At 29.8% G+C, this 22,796-nt stretch overlaps 4 protein-coding genes and 1 long non-coding RNA gene across 6 annotated transcripts in view; 4 read left to right on the top strand and 1 right to left on the bottom strand.

The window, feature by feature from the left end:
- Window positions 1-4,008, top strand: part of Ddx1 (ATP-dependent RNA helicase Ddx1) — a 15,202-nt gene extending 11,194 nt beyond the window's left edge. The window contains exons 11-13 of the mRNA XM_014426581.2: window positions 509-726; window positions 1,009-1,129; window positions 3,798-4,008. Of these exons, the coding sequence (XP_014282067.1) occupies window positions 509-726; window positions 1,009-1,129; window positions 3,798-3,916 (458 nt within the window). The 3' untranslated portion in view covers window positions 3,917-4,008. The remainder of the gene's footprint in view (window positions 1-508; window positions 727-1,008; window positions 1,130-3,797) is intronic.
- A 993-nt stretch (window positions 4,009-5,001) lies between these two features.
- On the bottom strand, window positions 5,002-8,069 carry temp (protein prenyltransferase alpha subunit repeat-containing protein tempura). Its single transcript, XM_014426584.3, has 4 exons — window positions 7,849-8,069; window positions 7,615-7,775; window positions 5,977-6,186; window positions 5,002-5,898 (listed from the first exon to the last, which is right to left on the bottom strand). Exons 1-4 carry the CDS (start codon window positions 7,923-7,925, stop codon window positions 5,129-5,131), a joined length of 1,218 nt encoding a protein of 405 aa, XP_014282070.1. The 5' UTR covers window positions 7,926-8,069; the 3' UTR covers window positions 5,002-5,128.
- Window positions 8,070-8,180: 111 nt separating this feature from the next.
- LOC106684471 (Tubulin binding cofactor A) lies at window positions 8,181-12,744 on the top strand. 2 transcript variants are annotated; one of them, XM_014426585.3, is made up of 3 exons: window positions 8,181-8,317; window positions 8,437-8,570; window positions 12,519-12,744. In XM_014426585.3, exons 2-3 carry the CDS (start codon window positions 8,441-8,443, stop codon window positions 12,725-12,727), a joined length of 339 nt encoding a protein of 112 aa, XP_014282071.1. In that variant the 5' UTR covers window positions 8,181-8,317; window positions 8,437-8,440; the 3' UTR covers window positions 12,728-12,744. The 2 variants fall into 2 exon arrangements, with proteins under 2 accessions (XP_014282071.1, XP_014282072.1); XM_014426586.3 differs by having other exon boundaries at window positions 8,427-8,570.
- A 99-nt stretch (window positions 12,745-12,843) lies between these two features.
- On the top strand, window positions 12,844-18,212 carry LOC106684469 (programmed cell death protein 7). The gene is made up of 6 exons (XM_014426582.3): window positions 12,844-13,233; window positions 13,653-13,796; window positions 15,023-15,244; window positions 16,505-16,685; window positions 17,706-17,913; window positions 18,023-18,212. The coding sequence occupies exons 1-6, from the start codon at window positions 12,844-12,846 to the stop codon at window positions 18,138-18,140; spliced, it is 1,263 nt and encodes a 420-aa protein (XP_014282068.1). The 3' UTR covers window positions 18,141-18,212.
- Window positions 18,213-20,345: 2,133 nt separating this feature from the next.
- LOC106684472 (uncharacterized) lies at window positions 20,346-22,131 on the top strand. The gene is made up of 2 exons (XR_001343705.3): window positions 20,346-20,481; window positions 21,311-22,131. It is a non-coding gene; the product is annotated as an uncharacterized lncRNA (long non-coding RNA).
- The last annotated feature ends 665 nt before the right edge of the window (window positions 22,132-22,796 follow it).

The raw sequence follows: 22,796 nt of genomic DNA, 5'->3' as shown, positions 1-22,796 counted from the left end.
ATTATGCAATGTAGTGAAAGTTAAGAACTGCCACCTTCTATAACTTTAAGTCACTTTGAAAAATTAACAGTAGATAATGATTATAATTAAATATACTAACATTATTATCAGTCTTTTGCATTACTTGATTTTTCATTAAACAGAATTTTGTGTTATTTTGATTTATAAAAGCTTAAGTCGCACTTTTCTCAAACCTTTGTCAAGGTTAAATATTTACTGCTGTATTTCACAGTGAAATAAACTAATATTCCTGATAAGTTTTTCTATACTGCATTGGAAATCTATCTTCCCAGTTTCACAAAGTGGAACAACTGACAAACCAATTGTTGTATAGAATATGTTTTAATTGTAAGTTTTAGTCCTGAAGATGAAGGAATAAGTGTTGATCTGTTATCTTAGAATTATATTTAACTCGAGACATTTAAGGCTTTTTATTTGAAATCTCTTTAAAGTAACCTAATACTTCTTTTTTATTCTGTTAGTATTAATTGCATTTAATTTATTCTAGTTTTGAATCTTACTCTTCCTGATGAAAAGTCAAATTATGTGCATCGGATTGGTCGAGTAGGGAGAGCCGATAGAATGGGCCTTGCGATTTCTTTTGTTTCTACAGTCCCTGAGAAGGTTTGGTTTCATGGAGAATGGTGTGCTTCACGAGGCAGAAATTGTTATAACACTGAGTTGACCGACAGAGGTGGTTGCTGTGTTTGGTACAATGAACCAAGGGTATGTTATGATTTATTTATTTCTTTGCTTGTATTAAATAGCTCTTTACAGAAAAGTTAACTACTGTGTATAAGTTAATTTAATATTTCTTTTTTTTTTTGTCCCTGTTTTGACAGTATCTAAATAATAAAAATAATAAGATACATTTTCTGATGTATTCTTAAAAGTTTATGGTAGACTATTCATGATATTGTTGTGTGAAAGATGAAAATTAAATTGTTAATCGATTATTTGAATATTGAATTATAGATCATGAGTAAAAATGTTTTTATCTTTCCTCAGTACCTAGCAGATATTGAAGACCATCTCAACATAACTATAGAACAGGTTAGCCCTGATCTTGAAATACCAAGAAATGAATTTGATGGAAAAGTCACTTATGGAGCAAAAAGAGTTGCTAAAGGTAATAATCTATTCAATATCTATTAAATCTATATATTTTTTGGATTATGTTCTTGTTAGTAATTTATATCAGTACAGTAGGGAGTTGGTTTTGTAATCCTGAGTTGTTCATATTGTATAGTTTATAGTTTTGTAAATATAAATTCTTGTTTTCATTTAATTACCAAAGTTTTACACATTCAAGTTGTGCGGTTTTACATAAAACTACTATAAGATCCTTATTAATTTTTTTGTTTAAAAAATAAATATTTTAGGCTTGTGTAATTAATAATTGAAGGTACAAAAATAAAATGTGGACTTTCAAAATTTTAAACTCTACTGAAAATCTTGAATAAAAGCTCAAAATAAATGATTAAAATTATTTCTACTATTTACCAGAGTTATGCAAAAATTAGCTCTAGTTGAAACTAATAGCTAAAATTGTCATGGAAACAATCTTTATTTATCAATGGTTCATTCATGAATAAGGGTCGTATCCATGGCAATTTTAGATATTAGTTTCAACTATAGCTAATTTTAGCCCATCTCTGCTATTAACACAAACAAAAAAAAAGGAAATTAGCATATCACTTGTGAAGTTAACAAAATTAAGAAATATATAAAAAATTTAATTTTTAAATTAAACCTAATTAATTCTAATCAATTAAATAAATTAATTCAATTTATATCAATTACCATCTACACAGATAGGCATGCAGCAATATGGGCACTCACCAAACTCTCATGTCCTAATGAAGTCAGTTTCGAATGGGTCCTGTGTCACTGTGGTATACCCAGCAATGAACAAGCTGACGGACTAGCAAGGAATAGCTCTGAAACGATTCTCATTACTCTGGAGCCAGTGTGTGGTATAAGCCTAAGCTATGCTAAAAGTAATATAAAGGCAGCTTACGGCTTAACAAAAGAGCTACAATCTAAGCTGCTTCTAGATGAACCCTGTAGAGACCAAAGCGATATACTGCTTCAAATCGTGCATAATCCTCTTTCCTTTATATATTTATGTCCACTGCTACCTCTTGAAGGAAATAGACACTGTAGCCAGACTCAAGTACTATGTATTATTTCCTCAGGGCAACTTAATATGTAAACTTATACTGTTTAAAAAATTTAAAATCTGTACTGCTACAACCCATGAAGCGTCAGGGGTTCATCAGTACTTTGTAAGAAAGTACTGTTACTAGACCAACGGTTGTGCAAGGAGTTGATTTGGTCAGAATAATACTTGACCGCCAGATTTTAACCTAATTAAGGGTACCCAATTTAAGAGGCTGAGTGGACCCCAGGAGGACTCCAGAACCCACAGGAGTTGACTCTCGGCTAAAGTGTGGCAGAAAACAATTCAGATTTGAACTCTGGTCCTTACTCCAGGGCTACCCGCACTCCCAAACTTAAGCTGTTTACCATTCAATAATGGTATTCATTATTTGCCTTGTATTTTTAAGCATTAGCAACAATTAATATAAATGAAAAAATCAGTCTTTATTCTTTTTTACTACGCTAAAGGAGGCATTTCTGCCATTTTGTTTCGTACAGCCCAGTAAAGTTTAGCTCTGCCGATGTAACTCCCTTCTGTAGTCAAGTCCGCCATTGCCGCACATCCAAATATGTGATCGCCAGACATCTCACCAACTCCACACAGGACGCAGTCCGAAGATTCAGTCACTCCTATTCTCTTCAGGTAGTGCCGCAAATAGTCATGTCCAGTAGCCAACCTGAAGCATGCCACTGACACCGCTCTTGGTAAAGTCAATGGAGGGCGCCTCTTAGGATCGAGCAATGCCAATGTCAGTCTTTATTCTGGGACACTTGGTCCCCTAAGAATAACAATTATGAAGCTTTTGTCTGGCTACATTAAATTACACTGCAAGTTCATAGAACTTTGATAGTGTTTGAATGAGGTTTAGGAGGAACCTTTACGGATTGATTTAGGTAAGGAATTCCAAAATGAGGTAGCTCGGACAACAAAAGATTTTTCATTGGAGGCAGTTCTGTAGGTAGCGATATAGAGATCGGGATCATGTGTTTAATTAGTGAAGGGATTAACGTAGTGTAAGGTCAATGATGTAGAAAGCTTTGCTCGGAATAGTAATATCTCATGGAAACACCTAGGAATACCAAAAATGAATCTTATAAAACAGTTCATTAGTCTTTTTAATATCTTTTCTTGTTCAATGGATAGTCCTCCATACACTAGGCATCCGTAGTCGAGTTATGGGAGGATACTAGGAGGTGACGAGAACTTTGAGAAAATGAATCATGGGATTCTAGGAGCTGTTTAAGGATTGAGATGGTTTTTTGAGTTAAATGGCAATTTTTTTTTTTTTTTATGAAGCCCTACAAAGTGGGGTAAAATGTTGGCTCAAATAAAAATAGAACACCAATTTACTATTTGAGTTTTATTTGACCGCACCCGGACCAAATTACATTTCATCTGTGTCCTATACAGAAAAATTTATATTTATTAGTTTAACTCTTGAGTAAATAAATTTTCTTTCCAGAATTTTTTAATTATAAATAACACTTTTCCTATGTACAAGAATTTGTTAAATGTTAACTCTTTGAAAGGTTCTTATATTTATTCAATTCTACAGTATTAAAACTATATATATTTATGTTATGGGTTTGTATGTTGTTTATTGCAGGATTTATAAATTACTTCATTATTTCAGGTAGTGATTACAAGGATCACGTCAGTCAAATGGCTCCAGCTGTAGCAGAATTGTCCAAATTAGAAAGTAAAGCTCAACTTACCTATCTAAAAAGACACTTCTTCAAATCTGCTGCTTAAATTTCTCAAGAGAGAAAATTAATATTTATAAAATGTTAATATTATGTAAAAGTTACTTTTTGTGATAATAAATAAAACATGTTATAACAATATTTTTTATTGAGCTAATATATAATGGTAACTTGCTTGCATTGACTAAAATAGGTATTTATAAATAAGAGCTTAGTTTAACATAAGCTTAATGGTCTCTTGATTTTATAATTAAACACATTTTTTTTTTAAATGTTCATTAAGAGTATTGCTAAATCTTTAAAAGCAAAAATATTCTTTAATTATGTTTTATAAAATTTAATTATCGAATACAAAATATTTGGCTACTAAAGTTTGCACTTAATTATTGCTTTCGATACAATTATGTTAGAAGTAGAGCTATATGAATCTCATATTTAAATAATTAACTAACATCTCGCATCGAATACTTAGGATAAAAAATCCAAATAGAACATTAAGATCTGAATCAAGAATCCAAATATGCATTTGTTAATTAGATTCATGATTCAAATTATATAAAAAATAAAATACTCCTGAAAGCCTGGACATTATTTCAATTTTAGTTTTTAACATATATATTTATAATTATTTCATTTTATTAAAATCAATTTTTGCTTGGTGTGTTGATTGGAAGTTGAAATTTCTGGATTTTTTTTATCAGGTTTCAAAATTCATATTCACAAATTCTGACTTAACGATCTGTTCGATATTCAGACATTTGATTGTCTGAATCTAAAATACGAAATCCTTCTATTTCGATACTGAGGTATTATAGGTTATTTTGTATTTCTAAGTATTATATTGATTTATAGCTAAGTAAGTGTACAGCAGTGGTACTTTCTCTCTCTTTATAAAGGGTATAAAAAATTGTTTATTCTAGACTTTTGCAGTTTCACTAAGTAAAATATATACAAATACAGTTATAGAGATCTACTAATGACTATTCTGGCTGTTAGTTGATATACAAAGCAGTTGATGATGTAAAAAATATAACTTCTTAATGAACCTTCAACTGTTTTGTAGAACTTTGATTGCTATAATTTTTTACACAAAAATAAATGTTTAATTTTTTTTTTGCTTTTTTAAACCTAAGCCACAGACTAATAATGGAGTCAAAAGCGGAACTCTATAACCTCTTACTCCATATACACTTTGAATTAATACAATTTATACCTACACATAAACTATATTTTAAAGGAGCACAATCCCTAAAATACAAAATCATGTGTTACTCACTCTAAAAACTGAATTATCTCTCTCTTCATTGAGAGAAAGGCGAAATTTAGAAAATTTTGCTAACCACTGCTTATGTTTATTAGCATAGAACATTTGCCTAGGTTCTCTTTCATTAGAACACTTCGCAAGAAACATGTCTTCATAAATACTTAGAATTAAGGAAAACTCACTATCTACACTTTGCTTCCCAATCTTAGGAGTCTTTTCAGGAGGCGTACCATCAGTAGGACTGGATACATCAATGCGACCCCAATATTTTGAGCAATTTGAATCTAATAATAACCTTTTGATTTCATGGAAAATGAACCTACGATGGCACCAGAGAGCTTCATGTCCAACAAAATTCCAAATTAAATCTGAGTTCAGTGAAAGTTCGTATATAAATATCTTCAATGCAAGGGGAATGGTCTGAGCGGTCAAGTCGTATGTTTTAAAGTTGTGAAGAAATCCTTCAGTGGCTTCGTCAACACTGAATAGTATCAACTTTATAACTTCATGATCATACGACATGCAATCAATGTACGATAAAAGGAATGTAATCAACTTCTGTCTATAATGAAATCCACTATAATCAGATACATGCCTCTGAACCCATTTCATGGAAGTAGCCCATTCTCTTTGCAATGAACTTGGCAAAGACTGAGTCAAACACCATATACGATGAGTCCAAGCATGGTAGTTATTTGAATAACGGTCTGCAGCAGCTTCACAAATTTGGATTTCATTTTCATATAAATTTATATCATTCCTCAGATCTAAAACCAAAATAAATATTGTTTACTGAACTTCTATACCTATTTAAACATACACACATTAATTAGCAATTATCTAACCATGAACTAAGTGCTTCAGAATCCATTTCCGAAATGAATACAAATCAGCACATTTTGGTTTAAATGTTAGTATGACAGACGTAAAATGTAAATCAAAATATGGATCTAATTTTCCACTTCTAATAAGTTCCTTCCTCATATTCCAAAATGTTGTTATGTCTGGGTTCAACAGTAGGGCACCAATTAGCAATGTGTTGCATTTTTCAACATCTAAAATAAAACTTAAATACAATAAAAATTCAAATATTATAAAAATATTGCTTGGAATTATAGAATTAAATTTACTACAGTCAATTCTTGATAACTAAAATTTTTAATATCAATTTAGTAATTAATTACAAGTGATTGATGTATGTAATAGGATAATAGAAAATAATATGAAAGTGTAATCCTGCAGATAGGGAAGAACCATCAATGTTACAATAGAATAACTTATTCTATAGTAAATAAATTGTTCTATAGAAAGATAAGAATTTTATAATAAATATCACTAAAAATAATCCACCATATTAAAGGAAATTGGAATTAATACATAAATTTATCTTTATTTAATATAACTGTCTGTGTGCAAGTGAATTGTGATTCCTTACGAATACAGTCAATGAATTTATTCTGTCATTTATTGAAATATAACAAGGCACGTTTTGAGAAATAAATTAACCAAAAAGAGTGAAAGAACATACTTTACACAGTTTAATAATGACTATAAAGAGAAAAAATATCTCGATCTCGAAAAAATATATTTAAATAGAATTGATCTATAATTTTGAAAAAGAATTAGGAGATCAACTATCAACATCTCTTAATTTCCTTCCTTCCTATCTTATTTACAACTCCTCTATGTTAGAATACATGCTTCACAATCACTGTTATCAGTTCAACAAGATTAAAGGAATCAGATAAATATGAGAACACAAACTACTACTAGTAGGGTGGCAATCTCTCTTTGAAGGACCTCCATAGACTTCACCTCATTTCGGTGCTAAAAGGTGTAGAGCCCCTGAAAAGAGAGAATGTTAGTCTTCACCATTCACATTCTTTTATTCACCCAATTTCATACATCTCGTAGAATGAACTATACACCTATCTTCACAACAGAATTCCTGTAATATCAAGGTATTAAAAGATTTGATATTGGAGAAATTCTTCAGGAGTCTTCATCACCTAGAATTAATGTTATACACTGCGATTTTCTATAACATCAGATATTGCTTAGAAGAAATTAATTTTTGTTTAGTCACACAGGGTGTGGGTGAAATTTTAGTCTTTTTGGTTAAGAGATTAAGCTTTTTCCATTAATGCAGACGGCTTGGGTCTCAAATGAGTCCAAATTTAATACCGACTTCTTGTACTAGTGGAAAAGATGGAGTTTTATGGTCAAGAAGACAAAGTATATAATATCAATATCTGATCAAACACCATCAATTTTCAGTTAATATATTCTGAAAGTATATTTGGAGAAGACATATTCATTATTTTAAAATTGAATTTGAAATAACCCTTAAAATACAGAAAAAAATGGACAGATAAATGTTAAACTGAATCAATCATATCACATTGATTTGACAACAGCACCAACACTAAGCTGTTATCATTAAAAGTGATGTTGAATAGAACATGAAAAAGGACACATAATACCTCTTAGTTTTCCTTTTATTTGTCTGTGGTTCATCAAATTCTTATAAGCATAACAGTATATGTGAGGCACACACCAAGATTCTAGAGCTAAACAATTCTCCTCAACATGTATTGGAGATTTGTTCTCAATTTGCACTACAGGCAGTATTTCAAAACTTTTCCTGAAATAACGAAAAATCCATATAAGTGATTTAAGAAAATTTTATGGTTAAGAGATTCAGGCGGTTTATTTACAATTTAGGATCCTTCGAAAATAAATTGTATAAATCGCTCAAAATTTTTTCGGCGGCAGCATAAAATTCTTCTTGCATTTTTAATAGTAATCGTAACGTTTACAAGGTTTCCCGAAGCTCCACAACTTTAAATGACCTCAATTCTATTGAACAATCACATTATTTACTTCCCAGTCGCACCCCTTTTGAACCTAACAAAGAGGTTATTTAGAAACTAAACAAATGCCCGGAGCCATTTGAATACATTTGACAAATGACAATAAATGATGTTGTATTTTTGATGTTATTATCGAACAAAATATTGTTTGCTACCAAGAAAAAATAAAATCAATTGGGTTGAACAGAACTTTTTTCTATCACACTCCGGTCAACTGTAGACTCTCGTGCTTATAAGCACGATTATATATGAGAAGCCGGCTGTTGTAGTACTTGCTGATTACGTAGAAGTTAATCAGGTTGAGGCCAAGACGGTTAGTTTCAAAAGTTGAATTATCTCTACTACTCTCTTTAATTGTTATTTAATCGCGAAAGCATCTTGCCTTTTATCATCTTGCTGTTGATATTGATTAAAATAAATAGTGTGTTGTAGGATAATGTCGGATCCAAGGATTAGAACACTCAAAATAAAAACAGGTGTTGTCAAAAGATTGACCAAAGAAAAGCTTATTTACGAAAAAGAGGCAGAACAGCAGCGTGATAGAGTAAAAAAATACAAAGATGAAGGTATGTATTACTGTTGAAACCTCTAATTTTTGTATATCATTAATTTTACCCTTATTTTAGAGTTTATCTACACACTACTTTTTAATTTACTTTACTTTTATCATAGTACTTTAGTTTTGAGGTGATTATTATATTGTTCAATCTATAAGAATTTTAGGCATTCACAATAGATTGTATTGTTTTAGTGATTGAAACATTTAAATTGTTTTGTAGAAGATAATCAGTTTTTATTCTAATTTATAAAATCTTGAGTGTTACTGACCACCTAAGACTTGAATTTAATAATAATAAGTATTTTTAGTGACTGAGTGCTTTTGTTTTGAAAGTTTTTCCCCCTTATGTTCTAAACTAATTTTTTTAAAGATTTAATTTTTCATAATCTCATAATTCACCAAACAAAAGTTTTCTTAACAATATCTACATATGTGGAAAGTGATATTAGTTTCCTTGAATTTAGGAATGTCCTGATTTTTAAAACATCAACTAATTTTAAATATCAAGGTAACAATAAGGCATTGTTTAAAATTATCCTTATGTAACAAAGGTTAATGTTTAATCAATGTCATATTTTTTTGCTTTGAATTTATTTGCTACATAAATAATATAAAATACAATTTTGATTTTACATATTTCTTTATAAAACTTAAATTCGTCTTATCTAATTCTAAATTTATCTTATCTAGAATAAATAAATCTTGAGTACAGCAAATTTCAAATTGTTGGTTATTTATAAATCATAACAAATGAGTCATTAAGAAGTGTTTTTCATTTATTTCTCTTCATGACATTGATCCTACATATTATATATTTGTTCCATATTAGTACTCCAAAATAGCAATATTCAATGTTAATTCTTGTGTTGGGTTTTATTCAATTCATGGCTTTACAATCCAATGCCGAGTCCAGGCCTCTCCAACAACAAATACAAGAGTTTTCTATCCATTGCCGCATTTTTCTTTTATCCTTTTTCCACTTTATTTATGTATTAAATAATATTTACTCAAAAATAAAAATTAGTATTACATTGAGTAAGATTGAGACACATTAAAATCATATATTTTTTATTTTACATTTTAGTTTTGACTGCCGTCAAAATAGCCCTGAAGAAGCCCTGCAACGTGGGGCGAAACGTTGGCTCATTAAATTAGTATATTTCTACTATTTGAGTTTTTCTTGACCGCACCCGGACCATATTCCTTTCATATATTTTTTTTATTCATGTTAGGTAGAATACCTGTAAGGATGTGTATATTAATGGTTACGAATATATCTGCTGCACACTCCCCCACCAGAGAAAAATTAGAGTGTAGTTTGTGGATATATTATAAGTAAAATAGAACATTATGAACCTTTTTTTTCTGGGATAAACTTTAATGACTACAGTTTTTTTCATGTTGATGCTGGAGCTCATCTGATTTCTGACAATCATTTGTAGCAGTTATAGTTCCCAGTACGAATGTTGGCCGATCAGAACTGGTTTTGATGCCATTTATTTTGATCTCAAAATATTTGAATTTCAGCACAAAATGAGGTCCTAAATATGATGGTACCAATGAACTATGTGAGGACTCCTTTTGTAGAAAGAGGTGAGAGCTCGTTGTATGATACTCCAATATGAAGGTCTTCAGCATTCTATGCCTTGAATATTATAGTGGTAGTAATCCTTTTAGCTCCGAATGGCCTTTTTTTCCTTTTAACATCACTCCATAACTATCCCAACTGGTTTACCTTCCTCATCACTGATCTCTTCCACGTTTTCATGGGTCGCTCATGCTTCTGAGCACCCTGTGGATTCTAATCAAGTGCATGTTTCTCTATAGCTAGGTCATGCTTCCATTGGGTGTGACCAGTCCACTTCTATTTTCTTTTCTTGATTAGTTCCTCTATTGGCTTGAAGTTGGTTCTCTGCCTCAGTTCTTTATTGGAAATTACTTCAGGCCAGTTAATGCCAACTATTCCTCTCAAGCATCTATTTACAAATACTTTCTTAGTCTTTCTTATATTTGTTTGTTTTTAAGAGTTTTTCCATATTTGTTTTGAACAGACCCAGTTTGGTATTCTGCGATATGTCCTTATTTTTCCAAACTGGTCAACTGGTAAAATTTTCCATTTGCTTTGTGCAATCTGTTTTTTATATCATCTGCTCCTTATTATAATCCCTAGATAGAGGAATGCATTTATTATTACTATAGGCTCATCTTTTTCACCCACAATTTATCTTCAATTTTGTAGTTTATCCTTATTTCCTTAGTTCTAACTGTGTTTAAGGACAGACCCACCTTTGCTGATTTTCTTTTAATCTTTTCAATTTGTATTCAATGTCTCAAAGGTGTTATGACAGAAGACAAATGTCAGCAAATTCCAAGTCTTCTAAATGGTCAGTAATGCTCCATTGTATCCCCCTCTTTCTATTTCCTGGTTGTAAGCATTATATAATCCATTACTACAAAAAATAGAGTGGGTGAGAGAATATATCATTAGCGTACGCCATTAATGATTGATTTCTAACTTTTCACCAAAGTAATTTATTACAACATGTCTACATTGAGTGAAAAGTGGGATTTGTGTAAAAGTTTGGCTACTCAGTGTCTTGTTGTTCTTCTAATTTGTGAGGAAGAGAATCAAGATGAGCTAATTGACAACTGTCATTACATTATTATTATTGTCATCCATTGCTTTATTGGTTATAAAAACATCCAAAACAATACTAACACAATCAAAACACAAACTAAAAGCAAGTAACTAACATTACAACAAATAAAATGGTGACAAGCTCAGCTCGTCTGTTGTATGACGTCATTCTTCATTTAACAGACCTAGTAACAGACTCAACCATGTTACATGTTATATCATTATAACATGGTAAAAGATGGGAATATTTCTCCGTTTAACCTAAGTTTTTCGATTTAGCACACTTCAACATGTTAAACTAAAGATCATGAATACCCCTAATGTTTAATATTTTTTCTAGGATTTTATATATTGCAAGCAATGGTCACATTATTTCCATTGACTGTGCCCAAAACTTTTTTTTAAGTCTATGCAGACCATATATAAGATGTTTTGCCATTCCTTACTTTGTTCTGTTATAATGCACAGAGTTTTTATAAGATTGATGCAACTGCTTTTGATGCCAGCTTGCTCTTTATTTAACTTTTCTTCTAGATACTTTGTATTCCTATTTTTTATCATTATTTTAAGGACTTTAAGGGAGTAGTCAGTCTACTAAAGTTATCTAAGTGGTGGGAGGTGAGACCTACAGAGTCATTTCCACTGGATAGGCCTGGCTCGGGATCCAAAGTTTGTGCTGTGGGACCAAAGGAGAATGGATGTAGACCACTTTCAGACATGTCCTTTTCTGACAGAATTTATAAAAAAAAAATTTGCCAATGAGTATTTAAAAAAATCAAATATATATAGAACAGCAAGACGTCGAATGGTTGAATGGCCGATGACTTTGGCATAAGAAAAAAAAATTATGATCACTGCTTTATTTGGATCACAGCTGTCAACTTTTGCTGAGGGCCTAAATTTATATAAATACAAATTACTTGATGTTGCCAGGATATAATTGACAACAGTGCCTAACTATTTTCTCATTGTGTATAAGTGAGTTCATACCTGCCTGTCATGGAATAGTGCTTGAGAATTAGTACCTTGGTTATATCTTAACATCATTAAAGGATTTGTATTTACTAAAATAGACTCCGACCTCTCCTGAAAAGGATTCATTGGGTGTTTGAGTGAGCGAAATTCGACAACTGCGATGCAATAAACGTGTTGTCTGTATAATAATCACTTTTATAATCAACAACCATAGAATATTGTGTTTAAGTGATTACACCATCCCGGCCAAATTGGAGTTGTGTTTTGGAACTATTACTTATTATTGTTTTTATACATCATAAAGTTTACTACTCTCCTTGTATTATAGATTACTTTTTGTAGGTCGAGATGAAGCTGATATCAGGAAACAGGAAGAGGTATTAGCAGAAGCTTTCTCAATGATTCCTGATTGCCAGCGAAGGTTATCAACAGCATATCAAGAACTTAATGGTATATTAGCATCTGAAGAAGATTTAAAGGAGACTGAAGAATACATATTGGCCTCTCAAATCCTTGAAGAAGCTAAACCTGAACTACCTTCTTATACATAAATCCCATATAAAAACATTCATATACTTTTTTATAAGCTTAATTTTTATTTTTATAATACATTTTATAAGTTTTGCTTTTTAACATTTATAAATTTAATATTTTGTTAATTGCCACAATGGCTTCTTGGCATAATTTTAACTTTGCTTTGCAACATTTAGTTACTGATAACAACATTCGCACAACACATTCTGCATTACCACCCCCTCTACCTGGGCAACGTATAGTAAACATACCTCCTATTAATGTTCCCCCACCACCTCTACCTCCTCCCCCATTACCAATGGGTTTCCATTGCCAACCTTTTTCTATTCCTCCACCAATCAACACCTGTGTACCACCTCCTAACATCGTTTTATGTCCTCCAATTCCCGGAGGTCCAGTAGGAATGAGTGAAGGTAGTAAAGAGAATTTAGTTGTACAAGATGAGTTTGAAACATTGAAGGAGAAACTGAAGAGAACTTATGAGCATGTAACTTTACCAAGTAGAGCACCTTTCAAGACAAAGGTAATATTAAAATCTTTAGCAGTATTAGGCATGATCAATTTTTTATAAATTGTTGCACTTGTTTAATCAGTTTCAGAGTATTAGGTATTAGAAATATCGGTAGAGCCGATTAAAGCGAAGATATTTTCAAATATAGTTGTGAAGCTATTTACTCAATAGGAATCTTTCATTATTATTATATATTCATTAGAGTAGAGTTATTTTATTGAATTCTAAATTATTCAAACTCTTTTTAACCTAATTATTATTGAATGCACCACTGAGGATCCCTTTCATTCTGGGTGTGGATTTGGTAGAACTTATTGTGTGTCTCAAATTAACTGTATATTATAATATAATGAGAAAAATTTATCCTTTTTTTCCTTGGAAATATGTTGACCTTCTTTTATTTTTTAATAATTCCCTATTGAAATTTCCAGATATCTACTTTGAAACAAAACCTGATTAGATGGTTTTATCTTTTGAGGAAACTTGAAGGCCAAACCAACTGTCTACAAATCACATTCAAATCTTTACCAGAGGAAGAATGGATTCGTAGGTGCAAGGAAATAGATAGTATTAAGGTAAATAAATATTTGCTTCACCATAATGTTATATATATATATGGCTCATTCTCAGATTTCGATGCTATTTCCGTTGTAGAGCTTTTTAAAAATGATAAATTATCTGAATGAAAATTATTCTTTTTTGTTGTATTATCTTTTTAGCTGGCATTTCCATCTCCTGATGAGGTTCCAATAATTAATGCCAATGTTTTAAAAAGTTTAATGCTTGTTTTGTCATTTCCCAGCCCTATTACTAACCCGAGTTTTTGACTTAAATTGTCAATGCCACCAGTTTCTTTTGCAATAAATCTAAAATAAAAGACTGTCATGTTCTTCAACATCCTCAAGTATTGGTTACAAAATATAATTTGAATTTTAAGTCGAACACTCCAATCACCACCACATTGTTTACCTCTGTCACACAGGTTTCTGTTACACCCCAGCACGTTATTAAAATGCCCGGTAATATACATTTACAAAGAGAAATTTCATCCTGAAAGGTAACCGGGCAACACTGGTAAGAAGCAGAAAACACCACATAGTCTTGTTTGTTTCCTAATCTAAGTTTTTCAGTTACTTCCAAGAGTATTTTTATTGGTGGTCACGTTCCTGTATAAAATCAATACAGGCAAGACTTAATTTTTTTTTTATCACACAGTTATATAGTAGTTCAGAAACTTTTTATGTACATGTTAATATTTCTTATTTTGTGAAGCTTCTCTTGTACGCATAAATTAAAAATGGTTGATTTGTCCCTCCTTAGCCGACCACTCCCTAGCCCCTATGAAAATTCTTGTGGAGTTAGAGAGTGACCATAATAGAGAAAGGAGGGACAAATGGTTAATTTTCTATCAATATTCATTATTGAGACAGAAAAAAAAAAATAAAGTTTTGCTTCCTCACTTATTTAGAAGGGAACCTTTTAATTAAAGCTACACTGATTGTCTATTTTGCCAATATTATTAGACCATATGCCTCATATTTTATGTTCTCAAAGTCCCAGACTTCCTAGGCACTTTTTTAAATAAATCGATATCAAGAACACTATGTTGGTGTGTGTATTTGCCTGCTTCAAGGAGTTGTGTAACAGGAACCTGAAGGTAATAAAAATGGAAACAATCAATTTTAATTTTCGAAGAAGTTTGGTACCTAAATAGCATTGCATTTGAAGAAGGACCCATATATATGTTTTGGTTAAAAATGTTTGTCTTTATCGATTGCGGATGCTAATAATATTTTTGCAGGTAGAATTATCTGAGATAATGGAAACATTAGATAATCCAGAAAGCTTAAAAGAAATGCTCAAAATAATTAACTTACGGAAAAAGAAATTGAAGTACAAGAAGAGACAAAGGAAAAAATGGCAAGAACAGAAAAGAGAAGCTAAATTAAATGCAGAACAAGAACATAGAAGAATAGATTTATGGCTTGAAAAAATGAAATGGGAGGTTTCAAGAGCTAAGAGGGTAAAAAAATAAAACTATATATTTATATTAATTATATAAAAAATACATAATTAACAGCATAAAAATAAGGCAAAATTTATCTGAAAAACAAAAGGACTGACCTATAAAATAAACTAACTTGACTGAAAATATCTTCAGTTTGATGGTTATTTTAATTATGGAACATACTTTCTTTAATTTATGAAAAAAAATATACTGATAATAATAGTATATATATCTGATAAAATGTTTTACATGTTCAAAAGGGTTTTTTTATATTAAAATACATAATTTTTTTACATTGTTTTGGAGAAAATGTGGTGATATACTATAACTTTCTTCCATTAATTCAGTTTAAAAAATCTGCTAAAGATTCATGAATCAGCTGATTGTATACATAGATTCAGTAGCATAAATGGGTGACGACAATGTGTCGTCATGGTTATGGAACAGGTATTTAAACTTTATTTGGTGAGGTATTAAATTTTTATACTTAATATAATGCTTATATAAAGTAAAATGAAAGAAAGTATCGACAAGAAAAAAATCATACTTTCAACTGGTTTCTCGAGGGAGTCCTCCTCCCGGTCAAAGTGTTAATAACTCCTTAAAATGCAGAATAACCTTCAAAATTTATACTAAGTTTTTTAAAATTTTAATTTATTTCTGATGAACCAAATTTTTTATGATTTCTGTGATTTTCTTTGAGGTTGAATAAAATATTTAATATATAATTATCCTTTTGTTATTTATAATAATATAAATAGTTTAATTACTATTTGAGTTCTTCTGAGCGCACTAGGAACCATCTTCCTTTTTTATATTATACATGGTCAATCAAAGATTTTAGAATAATAATATTATTTCTTTACCAATTTTGTATGTATCATCAATACAAAAAGATAAATTATTAAATTAATCTAAGTATGATTATATAAGTTATGTTTAATATTGCTAAGCATACTTACCTTATGCATTTTAATGAGAAGTTTCCTTTTCTCGCATGATGGTGATATTGATAAATTTTAAATTCACAATCATGACAACATATATTTCTTTCATCTGTTGTATGAAAAAATAACTTTATTTTTATAAATATTAGGACTAGTTTAAAACCAGTAATATTAGATATCTAAATTAATTATTCATGAATTAAGTAATTATGACAATGTCTTATTACCCATTCCTAGAATTAGGTACTTAAAATTTTATTCTATGAGTGATTAAGTTTTGTTTTAATCATTCTTAAATATTTGTTTTGAGTTATTAAATTTTTCTTAGGAAGAGGATATAAAAAGAGAAGCAGATATGGTTCTCTCCGATGTTACTACAAAGAAAGCTGAAGCTAAACGGATTTTGAACTTGCTTAATGCATTAGCTAAATTACGAGCTGCCCGTATTCAAAATTCATCAGATCAATCGGTTGAGAAAACTGGATGTGATGTCTTCAATAAAATAATAGGTAAAAGTTGTGCTACTAAATTATGTATATACCTTCCCTCCATTAAAAACCCGGTTATTAACTAGCATTATGTCTTACATTGTTATATAAAATTTCCTTTATTGTAGTTTCTTATTATAAAACAGATATAGACATTTATAAAGAAAACAACAGGAATAGACTGGATATGTGAAGGGTCTGACTGCAGAACTTGCATTTTCCACTACATCAAATTTTGAACTAAAAACTAAATGCCTTGTAATTTCATTAAAACAAGGATTTGAACTTTGATTTTTTAATTTTAAATATAACTCAGTCGCATAACTAGACATTAAAAAAAAAAATTCAAATTTAAAAACTTTGTTGTTGAACCTTAATATCTCATATAACAATTAGCTCAATGCATTTGTCCAACTGCCAATGACCATTCTGAAGTTTCCTTTTTTGTGAATTAAAATAAGTAAACAGGTTGTTTCAGGGTTAATGTCTTAACCGAAAATATGAATTAAGGATCTCAAAACAAGAAAAAAATTCTCTATGAAAGTATGGCTATTTGCTTATGTATAAGCTAATGTTTTGCTTATGCTTGATATTCACGTCTAAAGATTTTCATCGTTATGGATCATTCAAGTTATGATAAATAAATTAATATGTGTTTAAACTATTTTATTAGTGAAATTTTAACATTAAAATTCATACTAAATGTTGTTTAAAGATTATTACATTGAGCATTATGGCAGGCTCTGCATCTGTCTTCCATATGAGTTAATATGTGTTCCAACCACTTTATTAATGAAATTTAAACATTAACGTTGTTATTAAATGTTGTTTGTCGTAAGTGATTGCCTCGAATATTAAGGTAGGATCGACATCTTTCTAAATAATTTCTGAAACTCTTTAGTCGTGAATCTAAGATCCTTAATTCGTGTTTTCAGTTTGAATACTTAATCCTGAAATACCCTGTAGATTTTTTTCCTATTCTTTAGGCATTTTCTCTATTTCTCAGTTTTTTCTTTAATACTTTTCAACATTTGTTTTTAGAGCGTTTAAAGAAGATGTGGCTTGAACAAATAAAGGGTTATAATATGGAAGAACAAGGACTCAAAGTGATGCTTGAACATGCTGAGGAAGAAAGGATGTCAGTGGAGGTTGCTGAATTTAGAAGAAACTTGAAATCTTGGAATAGGTGTATTTTCGGCTCTTCAAATGCTGGTCTTCCTCAATCTCAGGAGGAATTCATTCAAATAAGGTTTCAACTATTTTAGTTATTGTTCTTGTTTGTAGTATAATATATAAATATAATTTAATTTTTAAATTATCTTTCAAATTAATGTTTTTGTTATTATTTGCAAATACAGGCACGATTGGGATAAATTTATAAGGAGTGAAAATACTCTGATGGCATCCAGCATTCCTATTGGTTGGATTTTTCCTTCAGAACCTTCTTCTGAGGAATGGGACAAACTTCTAAAATAAAAAATTTTAAGCCCATTAAAATTTTTTAATTTATTTGTAATTAATGGAAAATAATATTCTACTTTTAACAAATTTTATATTAATTATTTTACCCACTTTTGTTGCTACTGATCTTCCCATCCCCTCTAATGTGAATGTGCAAGGTTCAGGGGCTTTATAAACTACGTTTGCTTGTATAACATGAAATGTCAATAAAAATTGTAGTAAAAAAAAAAAAAAAAACACTTTAGCTTACCCTACAATATGTAATAAAAAGAATTATTGCGATCATGGAAATTTTGAATCAGTTTTTAATAGAAATAAACATTAAGGTCCCTGAACCCAAATCTCACTAAATGATCTGTTCGTGTATGTGGTGACTTGCTCAAAAATGGTAAGTCATACACAATTGACATTGCCTACTTTATGGTAGATGTTTTACAACTTTTTTGCTACTTTGATTTTCCTCTTTATAAGTCAAATTATTCCTTTAGTAGTTTAGCTTCTTAATTCTGCCAATCACTGATGTTGGAGAATTGTTTTATATTTACTCTTTAAAGTTGAGTTCTACTCTCAAATTACTTAGTTAATTAATCATTAAATTTTTACTGCACTCGCTTGTAACATTATGATATGAAACAACATAAGAATATAATCATGTTTCTTGTTGTATTGCACTTACAATGGTGGATCCCAATTTTCTACTACTGGATTAATTTCAGCGTACAAATATGACATTTTAATAAGTCAGTTTGAAAAAAAAAAGGCTTTTACAAAAAGTAAGTTATATTAATAAAAAAAAAATCCCTTTTCTCAACGGAAAATGGTAGGATTATAATTTGACATAGTGCACAATGAAAAAAAATTCTTTATTTCACTAGGTTTGTCGATAAATTAAAAATATTTTTTTCAGGTGCACAATACAATAGACTATTTATATTCTTGTGATCAAAACACATGATATAATAATGAATATAGATGATAACTACAATTATCAACTTCTCAGGTGATAATAAGTTGTCAATCAGATGAATTCTGAAATTATTGATTTTATGTTGCATGTTTAATGAAATAAAACAAGGTAGCTAACTAAAAACTGTTAAAAAAAAAAAGTTTAAACAAAAAATGTCTAGGCTAAATTTAGTATTTCCAAGAAAATTGAAAATATATATATGTAGGATAAGTCCGGGATAGTTGGAGCAATTTTTTTTTTAAATTGTTTTTTCCAAAACTTAAGATGTCTAAGATTTGGTATATATTAATATATATACAAATATAATATCTATATTTGGCTTTGAACAATTGTAAATATCTCTCCAGCTGTTATACCGATCATACTTGTGAAATTATTATTTTTTTCTTTTTTTTACTCTGGTCCATCTACTGGGAGGGTACTCAGGTTAGATGGACCAACTTTTAGGGATTGATCAAGCTCTGTTATATGTTACTAAATCAGGGTGTAAAACAAGAATTACAGATTATCATGTGTATAACCATTGTTTACATCAAAGTATGAAGTTATACACTCCTTGAAAAGTGATTAGTTTCAGCCAAATATTCGACTGGTCCGTTTATACCGGTGTCCATCTATCCCAGACTTACCCTACATTGAGAACTAAACAGTAGATTAGCGGCAGCTTCATGAAATGTTTCATTAAAGCATAAACACATGAAAATACAAACATTACCATAATATTGCACATTACATTTTGACAATTTCTGCAACTATCAAAGTTGTAAATTTTCCATATTTGTGTTTTCTAACATCAACGATAAAAGTTTACATATGACTTCCTGAAAATAAAAATCTAAACTTTATTCTCATGTATTACAGTGATCTGTAAGATACAGACTTAATCTCTATGTAATCAACAAGGCCACAGCCAAACAGACCTGTTCTATTACTACAACTGCTTTAAGTGATACTGTTAATGCAAAAATCTTGAAATATAAATGATATTGTGACTCCTATGTGAAAGGGGTGTGCTATGAGTTGTGATAAATTAATTTTAATGTTGATTTAAGAGGTCAAGTTTTCAATAATCCAAGTTAAGTTTCAAAAATTTGAATAAAGTAATTTTAATCATTCTTTCATTAATAAAAAAAAGTTTTAAAAATATCTTTTATACATATGTTAAAATCTACAACAATCATTTCTCATAAATAAATTATTTAAAATAAAATAAATATATCTTCAAATTGGAAAGACCTAACAAACTGTTTTATCCCTTCAATAGTCACCACATAGAGAAGAGAAGAATATGTCTTGATGGATTTTTAATTATTTATCATTCTAAAAAGAATGAATTTATCAGAAAAGTGGACCTAAACCACCATTGATTCAAGGCCTAGTCCCTTTACAGTAAGTATCGCTGGAACTCATTGTATTTTCCTAGTCTTAGAAATACAGTGTAATCTTGGTAATCCGAAATAAATGCAGCAGGGGGTTCAGGTTACAGAAAATACTAGGAAAAATTGTGTAAAAATATTCAACAATATGATTGTTGATGATTGGATAGAAATACATAACTATTTTTTTTCATTTAATTTTCTGTTTTTTTCATTTATATTTTATTGGAAGTTTTAAAAAAAGTTTTCTTTCACATCCTCAGTAATAATATATGATGATTTAGTTTGTTAAGACTATAAGATTGTTCATACACAAGTGAAAATATATATAAATAAAAATAAAAAAATACTTTTTGTTTGGATTTATTTAAAACTTGATAAAAAAATTAGATCACCAACTAAATTTCTATATCACATATTTCTAATATTAATTAAATTAGTTTTATAGAATCAAATGAGTAATACAATAGATATTATGTATTTTTTATTCCAACATAATATATAATGAACTCTTCCGTAGGAATTAGATTACCTAATATTGAAACTAAAAATTTCCACTTTTGATTTTGACGGTGATTACAATAACTTGCCAATTGATCAGGATGTTAAAAATATTCTTTACATATGTGCATTTTTATTTGATAACAACAATGTTGTTGCCTGCTGAGTTTTCTAAAAAAAAAAAAGAGTAACTTTTTATTTTATGGCAGTTTGCATTAATGGAGTATTATTACTGAGATTACACTGTAGTACTACAATAATTTTATTAAAATACAATTAATTTTAACAAAAAATATAAATTGTTAACTACTTCCATCTCCATTGAAAACAAAAATTAATAGGTTGTGGATCTGATAGCCGAGTGGGTTCCAGGCCTATTAGAAGGATTGCAAGTTCAAATCCCACCTGGATGAGTCGGAATTACTTTGGTGGTGGTTCGAGAAATGAATCCTGACATTCCCACTCTGTCATCAATGGTGGACTTAAGAGAAAAAAAATTAAAAACAACACTGTATCAATCATAAAACTAACCTTATGATTTTGTTTTGTTCGGGCAAATTGACTTAAAATCTGAGAATACATAGGAATATAAAAAAATCACTTAGCTTTTGTCATCATTAATAAAAAAAAGTACACAAGATCTCAGACAGTAGAACATTGTTAAGAAACAATGTAAGGGATTATAAAAAGGCAGTATTGGTCTTAATAAAACCTTGACGACTACAAATTTTTATTGAAGGGTAATACAGTCTTAAAAAATATATACATATTTGTGTGACTAGGAGAGAGGGATAAGTTGTATTTATACTTGTCAAATTATGGTCTATTGTATTTGGCTGAGGTCTTTTGAATTATGCTATTATGACAATGTAAGGAAAATGCACTTGAAAATACTACATTCTGGTAGTAACCAAGCGCATTGTGTCCATAAGTCAGAAGCACCAACAGTCCAAATTTGGCTTGGAGAACTGACTCAAATTGAAGTAGACCTTAATAAATTGTCTGAAATTTTTCCTCCCTTCTGTCGTTGATATACATAAAACTTTAAACCCAACAAACAACACACTGCTCGTAAGAATCGTTTTTTAAAAAAGAATATGTAACACAATAAATAGTGATTATGTTTCCTATATTAAAACTGAGTCTGTATGGACTTCCAATATAAATAATAACTCAAATAAAATAATTCAGATTAAAGGTCATTTTGTTATTGTTCAACTTAAAACTAATATTTTCAGACTCAGACCAGGCATACATTATAATCATTATCACATATCTTGGTTCCAATATACAAGATTCAAAGAGTATAAAATGATTTTGGTATTACAAAGATAATAAAACGAACTTTTCAATTCTTACTCATCATATTACTGCACATCTGAAACCAATTTCAATATAGTCTTTACTTTCTCTTCTTTAAAATCTATTTTGTCTTAATTTTAGTTAAAAAATATGTTACAGAGTACTTACAACTAAGAAATTATTTACAGACTATATGTAAAATGTCATTTCAAACATAGAAGAATTAAGAGGATATATATATATATATTCATGAAATCATAAAGGAATCCACCTAGTGCACTTTGCATTTTATGCCTTAAAAAGTAGTATAACTAATAAACAATTTTGTAATAATTAAAAATACTTATTTCTCTTTTAATTAAGAGTAAATGCCTTGAGATGAAAAAAAAGTTATTCATTTTTAATTGTAATTGTAAATCTAGTCTCTGTTAAGAATTGTGAATCAAAGAGAAATACAAAGTGAGGTGTTCATACTTACTAATTTTTTATGAGACAAGTGACAGAGAGATAAAAACTATTTGAAAG

The sequence above is a fragment of the Halyomorpha halys genome, unplaced genomic scaffold (assembly GCF_000696795.3).
Source record: "Halyomorpha halys isolate HHAL.00 unplaced genomic scaffold, Hhal_1.1 Scaffold585.1, whole genome shotgun sequence".
NCBI lineage: Eukaryota > Metazoa > Arthropoda > Insecta > Hemiptera > Pentatomidae > Halyomorpha > Halyomorpha halys.
The sequence above is the reverse complement of the archived record's forward strand: the minus strand, read 5'-3'. Positions and strand labels throughout refer to the sequence as shown.

Excerpts from the sequence above, each read along its gene's own strand:
- LOC106684471 (XM_014426585.3), top strand. The coding sequence starts at position 8,441 with ATGTCGGATCCAAGGATTAGAACACTCAAAATAAAAACAGGTGTTGTC. Across the intron at positions 8,571-12,518 it reads AAAAAAATACAAAGATGAAG|GTCGAGATGAAGCTGATATC; the intron begins GTATGTATTACT and ends TACTTTTTGTAG.
- temp (XM_014426584.3), bottom strand. The coding sequence starts at position 7,925 with ATGCAAGAAGAATTTTATGCTGCCGCCGAAAAAATTTTGAGCGATTTA. Across the intron at positions 6,187-7,614 it reads AATAAAAGGAAAACTAAGAG|ATGTTGAAAAATGCAACACA; the intron begins GTATTATGTGTC and ends GTTTTATTTTAG. Across the intron at positions 5,899-5,976 it reads TCTGAAGCACTTAGTTCATG|ATCTGAGGAATGATATAAAT; the intron begins GTTAGATAATTG and ends TTTTGGTTTTAG.
- LOC106684469 (XM_014426582.3), top strand. The coding sequence starts at position 12,844 with ATGGCTTCTTGGCATAATTTTAACTTTGCTTTGCAACATTTAGTTACT. Across the intron at positions 13,797-15,022 it reads AGGAAATAGATAGTATTAAG|GTAGAATTATCTGAGATAAT; the intron begins GTAAATAAATAT and ends ATATTTTTGCAG. Across the intron at positions 16,686-17,705 it reads TGTCTTCAATAAAATAATAG|AGCGTTTAAAGAAGATGTGG; the intron begins GTAAAAGTTGTG and ends ATTTGTTTTTAG.